Source organism: Pteropus vampyrus, unplaced genomic scaffold (genome assembly GCF_000151845.1).
Source record: "Pteropus vampyrus isolate Shadow unplaced genomic scaffold, Pvam_2.0 Scaffold1552, whole genome shotgun sequence".
Taxonomy (NCBI): domain Eukaryota; kingdom Metazoa; phylum Chordata; class Mammalia; order Chiroptera; family Pteropodidae; genus Pteropus; species Pteropus vampyrus.
The window spans coordinates 9,507-22,883 of record NW_011890333.1 but is presented as its reverse complement, the minus strand read 5'-3'; the positions used below and the strand labels follow the sequence as shown (position 1 = coordinate 22,883).

At 43.0% G+C, this 13,377-nt stretch overlaps 1 protein-coding gene and 1 long non-coding RNA gene across 6 annotated transcripts in view; one reads left to right on the top strand and one right to left on the bottom strand.

Moving 5' to 3' along the window:
• PDPR (pyruvate dehydrogenase phosphatase regulatory subunit) overlaps positions 1–13,100 on the top strand; it is a 22,108-nt gene extending 9,008 nt beyond the window's left edge. For 2 of the 3 annotated variants that reach the window (XM_023526632.1, XM_023526631.1), the window contains exons 9-11: positions 2,544–2,633; positions 6,851–7,033; positions 8,196–8,868. In XM_023526632.1, the coding sequence (XP_023382400.1) occupies positions 2,544–2,633; positions 6,851–7,033; positions 8,196–8,600 (678 nt within the window). In that variant the 3' untranslated portion in view covers positions 8,601–8,868. Of the gene's footprint in view, positions 1–2,543; positions 2,634–6,850; positions 7,034–8,195 lie in introns of all 3 variants that reach the window. The other variant, XM_011386440.2, reaches the window with a different exon arrangement.
• Positions 3,722–10,907, bottom strand: LOC111734510. Of its 3 annotated transcripts, XR_002778474.1 has the most exons (4): positions 10,762–10,885; positions 8,135–8,191; positions 6,254–6,373; positions 3,722–5,666 (listed from the first exon to the last, which is right to left on the bottom strand). It is a non-coding gene; the product is annotated as an uncharacterized LOC111734510 (long non-coding RNA). The 3 variants fall into 3 exon arrangements; XR_002778472.1 differs by lacking the exon at positions 8,135–8,191 and having other exon boundaries at positions 10,762–10,907; XR_002778473.1 differs by lacking the exon at positions 10,762–10,885 and having other exon boundaries at positions 8,135–8,247.
• Positions 13,101–13,377: the final 277 nt, after the last annotated feature.

Below are 13,377 nucleotides of genomic sequence, written 5' to 3'. Positions count from 1 at the left end.
GAGGATGTCACCTGGAAATACACTGGTAAGGTGGCCAGCAGATCCAGATTTGTCTTCTCCATTTGCCTTTGTTATATCTGGCATTCAAAAGTGAGTGTCAGAATTAGAAGCCCTGGAAGAAGCTCTCTGGTCTTAGAAAACTGATCTCGAATACTTCCTCAAGTTTTATAAGTAAAGCGTGGAATAAGTTAGTGCTTCAGTTTCTGTTTTGTTCACCGCTGTGCTCCCTACAGCCAGCATATAGGAGTGCAAATAGTTTTGAACGAATGAGTAAATCATTTTAAAAGTATTTTTATATTTATTACCCAAGTATTATTTTCTTCCAAACCACCCCCCCCGCTTTTAATGAGTGAATATTTTTTACAGATGACTTAAATTTCCTGGTTATCTCAGCAGTTTTGTCGGGGGAGCAGCCCTTCTCTTCTGTCAGCCCATTCCAGGTCTAACCCCTTCCTCGCTCCCCTTAACTGACTCCTGCCCCTCACCCCACCAGGCCCTCATTCTCAATTCGTAGCAGCAAATATGACTAACTTCTTGCTACCAGATTGGCAAACTACTGAATCTCATTGAACCAAAGCTGTTTTCAGCCCACGTGAGGATAGTTGTTATGCAATTAGCACAAGCTTCTGTTACAAATATAACAGACTCTGGGGTGGTTGAGTACCTTTCCTGGTCCTGATTTGGGATTGGGGCTTTTTCTATCATGTAGCTATCATGGGAAGAGGAGAGGAATGTGAACTGTGCAGGGGAATTGTGACTGGCCCTGGAAGTGGGATCCTGCCCCACTGGCCAGGACTTGGTCTCATGATCCTATATAACTAACGGAGGCTACACTAGCCAGGCTCATGCCAGCAGTCAGCTGAATTTAGCAGGCCTGTCAGGAGAGGTGTATTGGCCGGAATAAGGGTGTGCTGCCCATCCTTGCATTGTCTAAGCAAAGGCATGCTTTTCATGATCTCGCCACCCAGGCCTGGCCATACGTGAGCAAGTCCAAAACAGACCTTTACCTGTGGCTCAGCTGTTCTTCTGGAGTAGCCAGACATTTCTTGTTCTTTTCTGTTTAGCTCTCAATCTGATTGGTCCTCGAGCTGTGGATGTGCTGTCCGAACTGTCTTATGCCCCTATGACTCCAGACCACTTCCCAAGTCTCTTTTGCAAGGTGGGTGCTATTAAAGTTCTAGTTTTTAAGTAGGCAGAGAATACTTCTTTTATACAGATGGCAATTACATGTTCTTACTATGGAATTAACACCCACAAAATGTGTTCTGACTTTTATTAAGCAGAGTGACAGAATAAATTCATTTCTTGATTTTTTACTCTTCATGGGCTCCTTATTTAATAAGCATTAGGATATCTTTGAAGTGGATTTAACTTCTCCGAATATCAGTTCTGTATATTTACTATTTTCTGTAGCAGTAGATTAAAATTTTAAATTATAGGATTATGACACTGATGCCAAAAAAAAAGCCAGTCAAGGCCAGGTCCCTTCTCTCCACGCAGTGCTTCCTCTCTTTCATACACAGAGTAACTTGTATGTAGCATCTTCGGGTAAGAAATGGTTTAGGTAAAACCCTAAACAACTTATATAATTTTCTTTCTTATACTTGACAATGATAGCTGAGTAAAACAAATTGGAACCGAATAAAAGAAATAACTGAATACTCTCTAGCAAGTGGCCGATCAGAGGTCCAAACAGACGTTTTGTCAACCTGTAACAAGCAGCCTGGGGACAGTTACTGATGGAAGCTCTTTGAGGTTCAAACCAAAGTTGAGATCCGCCTACTAATCGCTTTTACAGTTCCCCTTTTTTTCCACAGCAGAGTGAAAACAACAGAAAAGTCACTGTTAGCCATTAGCAGACTCCTTTACAGGATTTTCTTTGCTTCTGGAAGGTGTGATCCACATGTGTGTCTGCAGAGTACCACATGATATTGGGCTTCCTGTGGAAACTCTGCTTTAGCGCCACCTGGGACTTAGCACTTTACTTTGTTGGAATCACTATTGAGTCAGAGCCCGTTAATTAACGGAGCTGCTGTGAACAGGGTTTGACCATTAGAAGCCTGGTCTCTGACCCCAGGGTAGCAGGTAAGCTGTGATCTCTAGGCATCAGGCATCTTTTGTGGGTAGTGCCCAGGACTTGCCTGCCGAGTTCCCCAGGGAAGACATTTGCCTGACCTTCATTGCTCCTGATACCCCTGACTAAAACAAATCTTAAGCAGGACTCAGCAAAAAGAAATTCCATGCTTGGCAAAGACTTTGCCTCTGCTTCCCACCAGCAGCTTGGGAAGCACTCCTAAAACGATGGTACTCGTGAGAAGAGATACTGTAAATTAGGCTGCGCTGCGTTCCTGATGACCTCAGTACCTCGAAACGGACCATTTTGAGGATGAAATTCTTTCATTCATTGGTCTCTCCTTTAGGGTCAAACAAAGGAAGCAGAGCTAACGAGGGGCCTACCTCAGGCATTCCTTTAACAAACACGTGGAGTGTGCCCACTGCCCTTGAGGGGTTTTGATGCTGACTGTCTCCCTTTGTTCCCACAGGAGATGAGTGTGGGCTATGCCAATGGGATCCGGGTGATGAGCATGACTCACACAGGAGAGCCGGGCTTCATGCTTTACATCCCCATAGAGGTGAGGAGCAGGGAGGATGGTGTGTTGGCTGTCCCCCACCTGCTGAGCACATCCGATGGGGCCTTGGTAATTGAGTAGGCTGTGGTATTAGTTATTTTCTGAATAGATAATATATTCACATGGTTTAAAATACTTAGTGCCACCTGACCAGTTCCTACCAACCACCACCAGTTTTTTTTATATTAGTTTTTAATATGTCATGTCAGAGATTTTGTGCATATGGAAGCAAGTTCAAAGACATAGTCTTAACCCTTTCTTTAGAAACACAGACAGAAGCACATTGTTCGTCATCTTGATTTTTCTTAATTTATCTTAGAAATCTTCCCCTAGGAATACATAAAGAGACCTTCCTCTTTCTTTTTTCCTTTATTTTTTTTAACAGTGGTGTAGTATTCCATCATATAGTTGAATCATAATTTATTTAACCAGTCTGATATTAACAGACATTTATGGTGTTTCTGTTCTTTGCTATTATAAAGAATTCTGCAGTGTACAAGAGTGTGTTTTTCCTTACTGCAAGTACCAACACATGGAGTTGTCAAACTTTAGGCTGATAGGTGCGAAACAGTTTGTCAGTACAGCTTTAATTTCCCTTGTGTTTGAAATTGAGCTATTTTTCAGAATCCACCTCTAATTAAAGCCCATCTACAGGGCCTACACAGTCCTGCCTCCCGAATCTACACCCATTCTCTTCTGATCTTATCTGACATGTCTTTGAACATGCCTGACTGCTTCTGCCTCAGGTCTTTTACACTTGCCTTTCCTCTTCCCTTGGCGTGTCTTCCTCCCACACTGGTACTCCCAGACTCACAGCCGTACCTCCCTCAAGTCTTTATCCACATGTCACCTTCCTGATGCGACCTGAATGTTGCAGCCCCGCCCCCTCCCAGTTCCCTCTGTCCTCCTTCCCTGTTTTATTTTCTAGCATAATGCTTACCACCTAGGAAAACATTTTATTTTGTTCATTAGATTACCCATTTAGATGTAAGTTCCCTGAGGGCAGGGATATTTGTCTGTTTTAACTTTTAGAGCCCCAGCACCTAGAGGAGTACTTGACACGCAGTAAAAGAATGAATGTTCTGGTCACATCCTTTGTTCGTTTTTGTATTATTGGCCTTTTAAACCAATTTCTAGGCATTCTCTGGAACAGACAGTCCTTGCTCTTCAGTTGTAATTTTTTTTCTAGTTTGCCGTTTGTCTTTTGATTTGTTGTGTTTTTAGGATTTTTAAAATTTAATTTTTATCTGGAAAAAATGTTTCATATGTTGCAGAAAAAAAAATTTAATGTAGTTTGATCAGTCTTTTTTTTTGGCCTCTAGAATTTGATATGTAGAAGGGCCTTCTTCACTCCAGGGCTATAAAATTTTTCATTTTCTTCTGGTGCTTTTATAGGTTGTGTAGTTGTTGTTTATGGGTTTGTTTTTTTAGTATTTAAATGCTCCATCCTTTGTGTCCCTTGGTGAACTTTATATGAATCAAATTTTTTTCCACATGGGTAATCAGTTAATGTGAGTCTACCTTTATCAGGTAGTAAATTCCTATATGTATTTGGATTTACTTCTGGACTGTTTTACGCTGTTCTCTTGGTCTACCTATTCATTATCTAGAATTGCACTTTTAATTACTGATTCTTTATTATATATCTTAATATCCAGAAGTATTCATCCTTCCTCATAGCTTGGAAAATTCTAGAAAAGAAAAAAATTCCTATTTCCTTATTTTTCCTTTATAAACTATATATTCATATAGTTAAAATAACACTACTTTTGAGATCATTACATTTATAAATTAGGGAGAATCGACATTCTTATGATGTGTTGAATCTTACACCCTAATTATACCTTTTATTTTTCAAGTTTCTGCGACCTTCAGAGGTATTTTGAAGTTTTCCTTATATAGATGTTTTACATTTCTTAAGTTTATTTGAATATTTTGTTGTTACTATTGTGAATAGGAAGAGTCTTTATTCTGTTACCTTCTAAGTGGTTATGATTTATGAAAGCTATGTTCTTCTGTATATTCTTTAACCTAATTCCTTACTAAATTATTTTTTTAGTTGATTCTCTGGAATTTCCAGGGTTCAATCTTATCATATACAAATAGTAAGTTTTTCTTATTTTTAACAAGTTTTATTCATATAAATTTCTTGCCCTGTCCAGTTGTGACATGTAGCAGTAATCGTAGGCATCCTTGTCCTGTTCTTGACATTAGTTATATTACTCATAATATTAGGTTTTCTTTTAATTATTAATGAAGCACAAATTTATCAGCCTATGAAATTTCATTTGCTTTTCCACGATCAGAAATATTATAACAATAGCAAGATGGAGTATTCACGATTTAAGAGTTGATAAAAATGTAGTTGTTTGCCTGCACAGACAGGGATTAATTCTGAAGTGCCATTCGGTCATTCAGGTGTTACACCTGGGTGCCCGTGTCATTGACTGGCCAAACTCCATCAGGAAAGGGAGGCTCTGTGGCTCTAGCAGTTTCATTACTCAGAGGCCCTGGTTTCTTCTGCCTTCTGATTTTCCTGGACCGGTCCCACTCTTGTGATTTTTTCCACGAGGTAATCTGTGCCATGCCTGGGTTCTTTTCAAGCTGGCTTTTGTCCTCAAGAAGCTAATACTCGTCTCTGAGGCGACGTCTTCCAGAATCTAGTGGCAGACAGATTGTTTTGTTCACACGAAATCCCCAGCATTTAGTGAGAAGCTTGAGTACATGGCAGGGCCCCACTGTCCTTTTGCTCTTCTCATCTAGCCCTAGACTCGTCACCTGCTTTAAATCTTTCCCCCTTTGCCTTCCTCTTAAGTAGAATATTCAGCTGGGACAGAAAGGTGCCGAACCTCCCAGAGAGGCTCTTAATTATTCTCCTTTCCTCGCCAGTCCAGGCGTTTCACGCACACAGGCCACAGGCCGCGTGTTCCCTCAGTCGCTTCAATTCCCCTTTCCCACTTTTAAAGTCATCTTGACCACAGTTCAGTAGATTCATGTTCAGCTGCAGCAGTGCCATCTACAGAGCAACATACACTGCTAGGATAAAGAATTATAATACCAATGAAGCTCAAATAATACCAATAATTCCTTTCATACATCACTGTATTAAGTTTAAAGTGTGTAACATAATGGACTGACTTACATGTATTGTGAAATGATTACCACAAGTTAGCATCCATTATCTTATACTATAGTAAAAACAAAGTGAAAAAAATTTTTTTCCATATGATGACAACTCTTAGGATTTACTCTCTCAAATTTCCTGTATATCATACGGCATCGTTAGCTACAGCCATCATGTTGTATGTCCCATCACTAACACTTAGTTATGACTGCAAGTTTTATCTTTTGACCACTTTCTTCTAATGCCACCTCCCTACACTTTCCACTCTGATAACCACAAATCTGATCTGTTTTTCTGTTTGTTTGTTTGTTTTGATTTGTCATATAAGTGAGATCATACAGTATTTTGTTTTTCTGATTTATTTCTGTGTTGTCTTGAGTTTTATAGATTTTCAAACAATGTAGTCTTTTGTTGGGCTTAGACTTAACAGTATGTTCACATAAGGACTGACTATTTTGCTTTCAATTTGGAAAGCTTTCTGTTAATATGAGATACTTACATGTTTCTGGAACCAAGAGAAGAACAGTGTGAGAGGCCGGATGTCGTGGGCTGCTGTTAGAAGAGTCCGGCTTTCCTAGCTCCTCCATGACTCGTTCTGGGTCTCTCGATATGCCATAATCTGTATGAAAAATCAGATGTGCACACACATCTGGAGTGACGCGTAACACATTTCATAGCATGAGCCCGCGCAAAAGGGAAGGACAGCGTTGGGGAATTGGGGAGAGAACAAAGCCAGAACTAGAACAAAGCCGGTGGAGGATGACGGGGCAATCTGGAAAGCACTTCCGGGACTGGTCATTTCCTGGGTGGTGAGAGTGCTTCTATGAGTTATTATTCACTGATTGCTACATATAGTGCATAGGCCACTCTTCTCGACATTCTAGAAACGTGAAAAGTATGGATGCTGCTTTCATGGAGCTAAGTCTTGGTTAAGGGTGACCCCAGTTCATTACTGCTGGGCTGGAGAACTCATCCTGAGAATTTTATACAACCCTCTCCTCCGGCCAGGTTAAAAGTGTCAGCACCGGCACCGCAGACATGCTCCATGCTGAATCTGAAGGCCCGCCGCTTATTAACCTCTCTTCTCTCCTCCTAGTACGCCCTGCACGTGTACAATGAAGTGATGAGTGTTGGGCAGAAATACGGAATCCGGAATGCTGGGTATTATGCTCTTCGTAGTCTCCGAATTGAGAAGTTTTTTGCCTTCTGGGGTCAGGATTTAAATACCCTCACCACCCCGCTGGAATGTGGACGCGAGTCTCGGGTGAAGTTAGAGAAGGTACCATGTCTGTCCGTCTACTTCCTGAGCGGGGAATCTGCACTAGAGCAGGAAGAAGAGCTGATGTGGAAGCAAAAGTGTGAGAGTATTGAGACCTCGGGGGTGGCATCGGGCGGACAGTGACGATTAGGGTGTCCTTAGAATGAAAAGTGTCTCTAAAAAAAAATTTGAAAAAGTTTATCTAGGGGATAAAACATCCTAATATGAAACAGTAACTGGATAACACTTGCTCTCTTTTAGAATGAGTGCTCTCTGGTCAGTTCTGAGTTGATTATGGTGATACATTAATGTGCCACGATTATTTGTACAAATCAGTCACCTTACATTCAACTGCCTAATTTTTACTTTTGAAAGTAATATAGTAACGTGATTTTTTAAAAAAAATCACATTTCAAGAGGATGTTCGGTGAAGTCTCTTTTCCACCTCTGAACCCCACCCATCTCATTGCCCCCTCTGCCAGAAAAAGTACTTTGTCTCTCCTTTTAAAGAGCTTCAGTGAAGTGCAAACAGATGAGCGTATAATTTCCTCTGGCCACTTTTTTTTTAACGTAGATAGTTGGATACTACACACTTGCTCTAATGCTCCTTGCTTTTTTCACTTAAAACAGCAATCACTCCCTATTTGTACAGTAGATCTACAGTATTCTTTTTTTAGCAATTATAACTATTTTTTCTCTGGTACAAAAATAATGAATACTCATTTTGGAAAATGGAAAAATATACAGAAGAAAATTAAAAGAATTTTATCTAATCAGAGGTAATATTTTACTCTGCTCTTGTTTTTGTACATGTGCATATATTGAATACATTGAATACAGATATATATGCCTAGATTTTGTTGGGATTATATAAAAACATTGTTTAAAAAATTCTAACAAGTATTTGTATTGATTTTTCTTCCTAAATATTTTTGCTCTATGTGGTTTTGTGGTGGAAATCTGTTTATAAAATAGGAAAAAGAAAAATGAGTACCTGTGTTGTTGCAAACATTCTCTGAATGTGTCTTATATTCACACAGTGGGAAACAGTTTCCCCAAAGCTTGCAGGAGTGTGGGGGAAGAGCACTGCGTTCCACTGCGGTGACACCAGGGGACCCTTACCGTGTGCCCGCATGCTGAGTCAGAGTGTAGACGCTGTCTCAGTGCTGCTCTTCTTTCCTAGGGGATGGATTTCATCGGTCGAGAGGCCCTGCTGCAGCAGAAGCAGAATGGGGTGTACAAACGCCTCACTATGTTCATCCTGGATGACCACAACACAGACCTGGACCTCTGGCCTTGGTGGGGAGAACCCATTTACCGAAACGGGCAGTATGTTGGTAAGACCACCAGCAGTGCCTATAGCTACACTCTGGAGCGGCACGTTTGCCTGGGCTTCGTGCACAATTTCTCCGAGGACACTGGGGAAGAGCAGGTGGTGACAGCAGATTTCATCAACCGCGGCGAGTATGAGATTGACATCGCGGGACATCGGTTCCAGGCCAAGGCCAAGCTCTACCCGGTCGCCTCCCTCTTCACCCATAGGCGCCGAAAGGATGACATGGAGCTAAGTGACTTGCACGGGAAATAATGCTAGGCAGTCTCACCTCCTTCCTGTCTTAGGAGCTTCTCTCTTGATATTGTCCCTCTTCCTGGTTTAACCGTTGCCTTCTGGCTCTTAAACTTTTTGCTTTGCAACCTCTCTTGTCCTTCCATCTTCTCCTCCCTTTGTAGTTCCCCATCTCCTGATACTCATTATGGGCCATCTGTCCCATCCCTCCACCCGATTCCTGTGGTGAGAGGAAGCATATCTGATAGGCGGGACAGCAGCAGGCTCCACTTGTGGAAGTAGGTTATGGTGACAGTCTGATTTCACATGCTGTGTCTCGAAGCAGAGGAAGCTGGTGGTGTGCCGGCCTCAGGGAGAGTGCACCTCTGTGGGACTGTCTTCTTGAGTAACCTGTTAACTGTGGTGGGTTGCTGTATGTTTGATACAGCCCTGTGGGAGTTTGTGCCTTTCAGCAGCTCATGCTCCTGTTCCACTGTGCTGGGCTGGCACCCTGATACCTCTAGCACGACTACGACCATCTACCTCATTGATGAGGGGCATTAGTGGATGTTACCTGGTCTATAGCAGAGAAAAAATAGTTAACCTGGCACCATCCCCGCACTCCTACAGAACCAGGTCCCAGTTCTCAGTAGGGCCAGGGCCACCTGCCTATGATTGTCTTCATCTCTCGTTAATCTCTGATGAGGAGTTTGTTTAGCTAAATAAACAAGCCACAGTATTTGAAAGGGGAAAACCAGGTTGCCTTTTGTGTTGCTTCTCCCAGCTGAAAGGGTCTGACCTCAGAAAGGACCAACACTAAACAATGCTGAGTGTTCTTCTTTAAAACAGTGCTGCTTTTCTTCCAGCTACACAAAGTTCAGTCACCCCATTTTGATTTTCCTCATCAATTCAGCCTCACCTGTCTCTGTAGCAACAGGCCCACTAGCTCAGCAAACATTTCTCTCCCTGTAGGAAAGGGAGGGGCAGGCTGTCCTGATCGAGTAAGCAAACCTTGCTGGCCATGCTGACTTCAAGACAGCTACTGGGATCCCAAGTTCCGCTTCCTCTGGCACAGAACAGATAGATCCACATGGGTGACCCAGGCGAGTCCAGAGTTCTGAGTGTGGAGGGCATGCGTTACATGCACCTCGCAGACTGCTTTCCGTCCTTTCCCTATCAAGCCATCTGTCCGTATCCTCTAGAATAGAAAGTGACTTGGGGCCCCCAGGAGGGCTCTGCACAATTCGATGGTGTCTGTTTTCTAAGGGTGACACTTGCATATCACAGACTGTGCTATCCATCCCAACACTTAACTTTCCCTTGCACATACGCTGCCCTAATCTGATTTTTTAAAGTGCAAACTGCTGTTAAGAGATTTTAGCTAATTAAACTTACTGTAGCCTTTGTTGTCTTGGTATCTTAGAAGCATTAGCTCTGATAGGTCCACAAATATATTAAAGAAGATCCTCTCACTTTAATAGAGTAATTTAAAATTCTCAAGTGAGCATTTGGCATTTGTTACCCAAGCAGACGGGCTTCTTTTAGACATTTCTTGCCATTTCCCTAGCCAGACCACACTTAGTTGATTTATTAAGGGAGCATGTGATTAGAATTGTTGGGGGGCTTCCTCATTTTGGTGCAAATGCATATTTAACCAGCTGAGAGATGTTGCTTTTAGGCAGGGAGCGGTGTCACCCAGCTGGAGAGCAGAGCAGTGAACAGCAACTGTGACGGCCTCGCAGAAAACAGCACTTGGCCAATGCCAGTGTTATGAGCAGGGAGCCAGCTACTCCAGAAAGATGGACATAGGTGGTAGAGCTAAAGGTATCCCACGCTCGGCACCATTCCAAAGTCATCTTTGTAACTGCAAATTTACTTGGGATTGAATCTAGAAGAAATTCTAGGGCTATGCATAAATTTCATGTCTGTAGGCAGGGGACACACTCCTAAGACTGGTGAGATGGCACTCGTCTGGGGCACCACTTACTTACTGGGGGCCCTAAAGCATTTATCGCTTGGCACTTTAAAGTTCATCCTTGAAGTCTCTTGGTTCATTCATATAGAAGCAGTGTGAATCTAGTAGTTTTCTGAAGGAGGTGACTCCCTCTTCTCACATAACTGACAATCAGAACATCTCATTCATGTGTCATTTCCATCTCTTGGGCAGTGGGCTCACAAGTGTTTGCCTTGTGAAACAACTCACCTCTCTCTAAAGATTCCAAGGTGTTCTGGACTCTTGTAACTGGGTGGCTAGACTTCAGTTTTACGTGGTGGGTTTTCTCACTGAAGTGATCTGTCACCTCTTGTGCTGTCTTGGGAGGGGGGTTCTGCATGCTTCTGCTGTCCTGTCAGCATATTCAACTGAAGAATCTTTTTGAACCTAGAAACACAAAGTGTGTGAACCTCAACAGATGAGACTCAGGGTTGCGAGTCTCCTATGGGCCTTCTCCCTGGAAATATCTCAGCCCCTAGTTACTTATGCCACATGTGAATCTGTTTCTTGGCACTGCCACGGTTGTTTGACTTTCACTGAAGCTTGCATCAGAAAGATTTCCTGTCCACAATGTCACTGAAGTCAGAAAAGCTCTAATTCAAAAAGTGTTAAGAGCCAAACGGGACCGAAACTCCCCCCTTGGGTAGCCCGTTTATGTCCTTTAACTTACGTTGCAGTCACATACACTGCACAGGCAGGACAGGCTCTAGGAAAGAAGTGAAAACTACATTTCTAGTGTTCTGGGGAGTCCCTGTACCCCCAGATGTGAGCTGCTGTTCAGGCTATGGACTCAGATCCCATTTCTGCAGGAGTAGAGCACACTCTCTCATCAGGGGGCGTGATGTCCCTGGATTCTATAACCTTGTGCAGACCGAGAGTTTTCCTGTGTCCCTTCTTTCCTAGGCTGTTCTTTCCAAGAAAGTAAAATGTACAAAATAACACTTCCGTTTCCTCCATTACCTGCCTACGCAGTATTAATCTCCCCTACCACCTGCGGGGCAGGAGTGGTAGCTGCTTTATAAAAGTGGTTTGGCATCCCTGAAGAGATGACTCAGCGCCTTGACTTCTGGCTCCTGGACACATTTGCTGGCATGAGTGAGTCTTCACTCTTTCAGAACTTGAGGCAGATAAACGGGAATCTTCTATGACCTGTGGTCTTGGTTCTGACCCTGGAAGCCTGGGTCCTAGCAGAAAGACTGAACTGGTTTGCTGTCAGAAGTGAGCTACAGGTTTCACTTTTCGCTCTTTGTTGCTTCTTGGCCAGTAGTCAGCAAGGATCCTCTTCAGTATCTCAGATAGAGAGTTGGTCGACAGCGCGTAATACTGAAGAATAACCTCTTTTCATTTTCTTGCTGCACACTCTCCCCTTCCTCCCAGTCTTTCACAAACTTTGATAGAAGCAGCATTTTATTAATGGGAAATTTTCAATTTTTTAGTTTATCAATAGGAGAAATTGTGAGAAAAGAATGTCCATCTCACATGTCCCTTACAGGTACAGGGAGTCAGGAGAAGCACAGCTGAGTGGAAGATGTGGTAGTTGAAGTAGATGTTCTAGGGCAGATGAAGTACATGTTGCAGGCATTACCCGCAGTGACCGGCGGTGAGCTGTGACCGGGCCGTGGGCCTGCCCGTCAGCGTCTCCTCCGCCTTCACGTTCAGGTGCTGAGTTGTAAGGCTCCTTCACGGTAAGGGGCTCGCATTCGCAGTCCCTCATCACTACAGATGCACTATTTTTCAGGGGGACTGAGTATTTTTATATGTCTTTGCCTTCTCTTTGTCCATTAAACACCAGTTGTTCTTTATATGATTCTTGACTTCTCTGAGCAGTGTCTGCATTCCTTGGAGAATTACACATTTCTCATGGGCCATTTATCTCATTTAGATGCAGCTATTTTTATCCTTTGAAACCTTCTGCCTTCTCCTTTTTCTGTCTCTCAAGGACAGAAATGACAAGAGGTGGGGCGGATATTTTTAGCATGTTTCAAAATCTCTATGCCAGGAATTCCTTGCACACCGAGAACTGGCGCTCAGAGCACCCCCTTTCTCCACGCCGGGTTCTCGTGCCTTAAACCCCAGAACGTCACTTGGTGGGTGGAGAGAGGAAGGACAACAAAGAAACTAACTCCATTTCAGTGTGAGGGTTCCCATCACCCCTCGTTTCAATGAAGGGTTTTCTAGCTGGACAGTTCACACCTTACTCTCTGGCCAACTACTGGGATGTCTCAAAGCGCCACTGTAATTACTGTAAAGTGCTATAACTCGTTATTTGCATTTGTAAATATGCAGTCCTGTTCAGTCCTTTTCTGTCCCTGTGTAAAGTTAACATGTGGTCCTGAAGACAGTCAATGCACTTAGGTGAATGGGACCTTTTGTCAAGAGCCCTGATGCTTTAGGCACACAGGGTGACCGAGCATTTCTGCCCTCCGTGCACACAGTATTAACACTGTGCATGGTTTTCCGATCAAGCCAGATTCCACTTGTGATTTTTGTGTGTGTGTGTGTTACCTGGTTTGTTAATGAATAAACGGACATTTTAATTGCTCTTGCCATTTCTGCTTGTGAAATATTCTTCAGCAGTGGTAACCCAGTATGTGTTTGCCATCACAAAAGACACAGTACATAACTATACCAGTCTTACCAAAGTGTAAAAAAGAATTTGGAAACTGCGGTAAAGTAGTGCCAGGCACCATGTTACTGTCCATGCTGAGGTGGCCTGGCTGGGGAGAGACGGCCTCCATTCCTCCTTGTGAATTTACTAAGGCTGACATTGGATCTGACATCCTATATTACAGCTGACTTCATAGTAAGAACCTGGGATTTGACTTA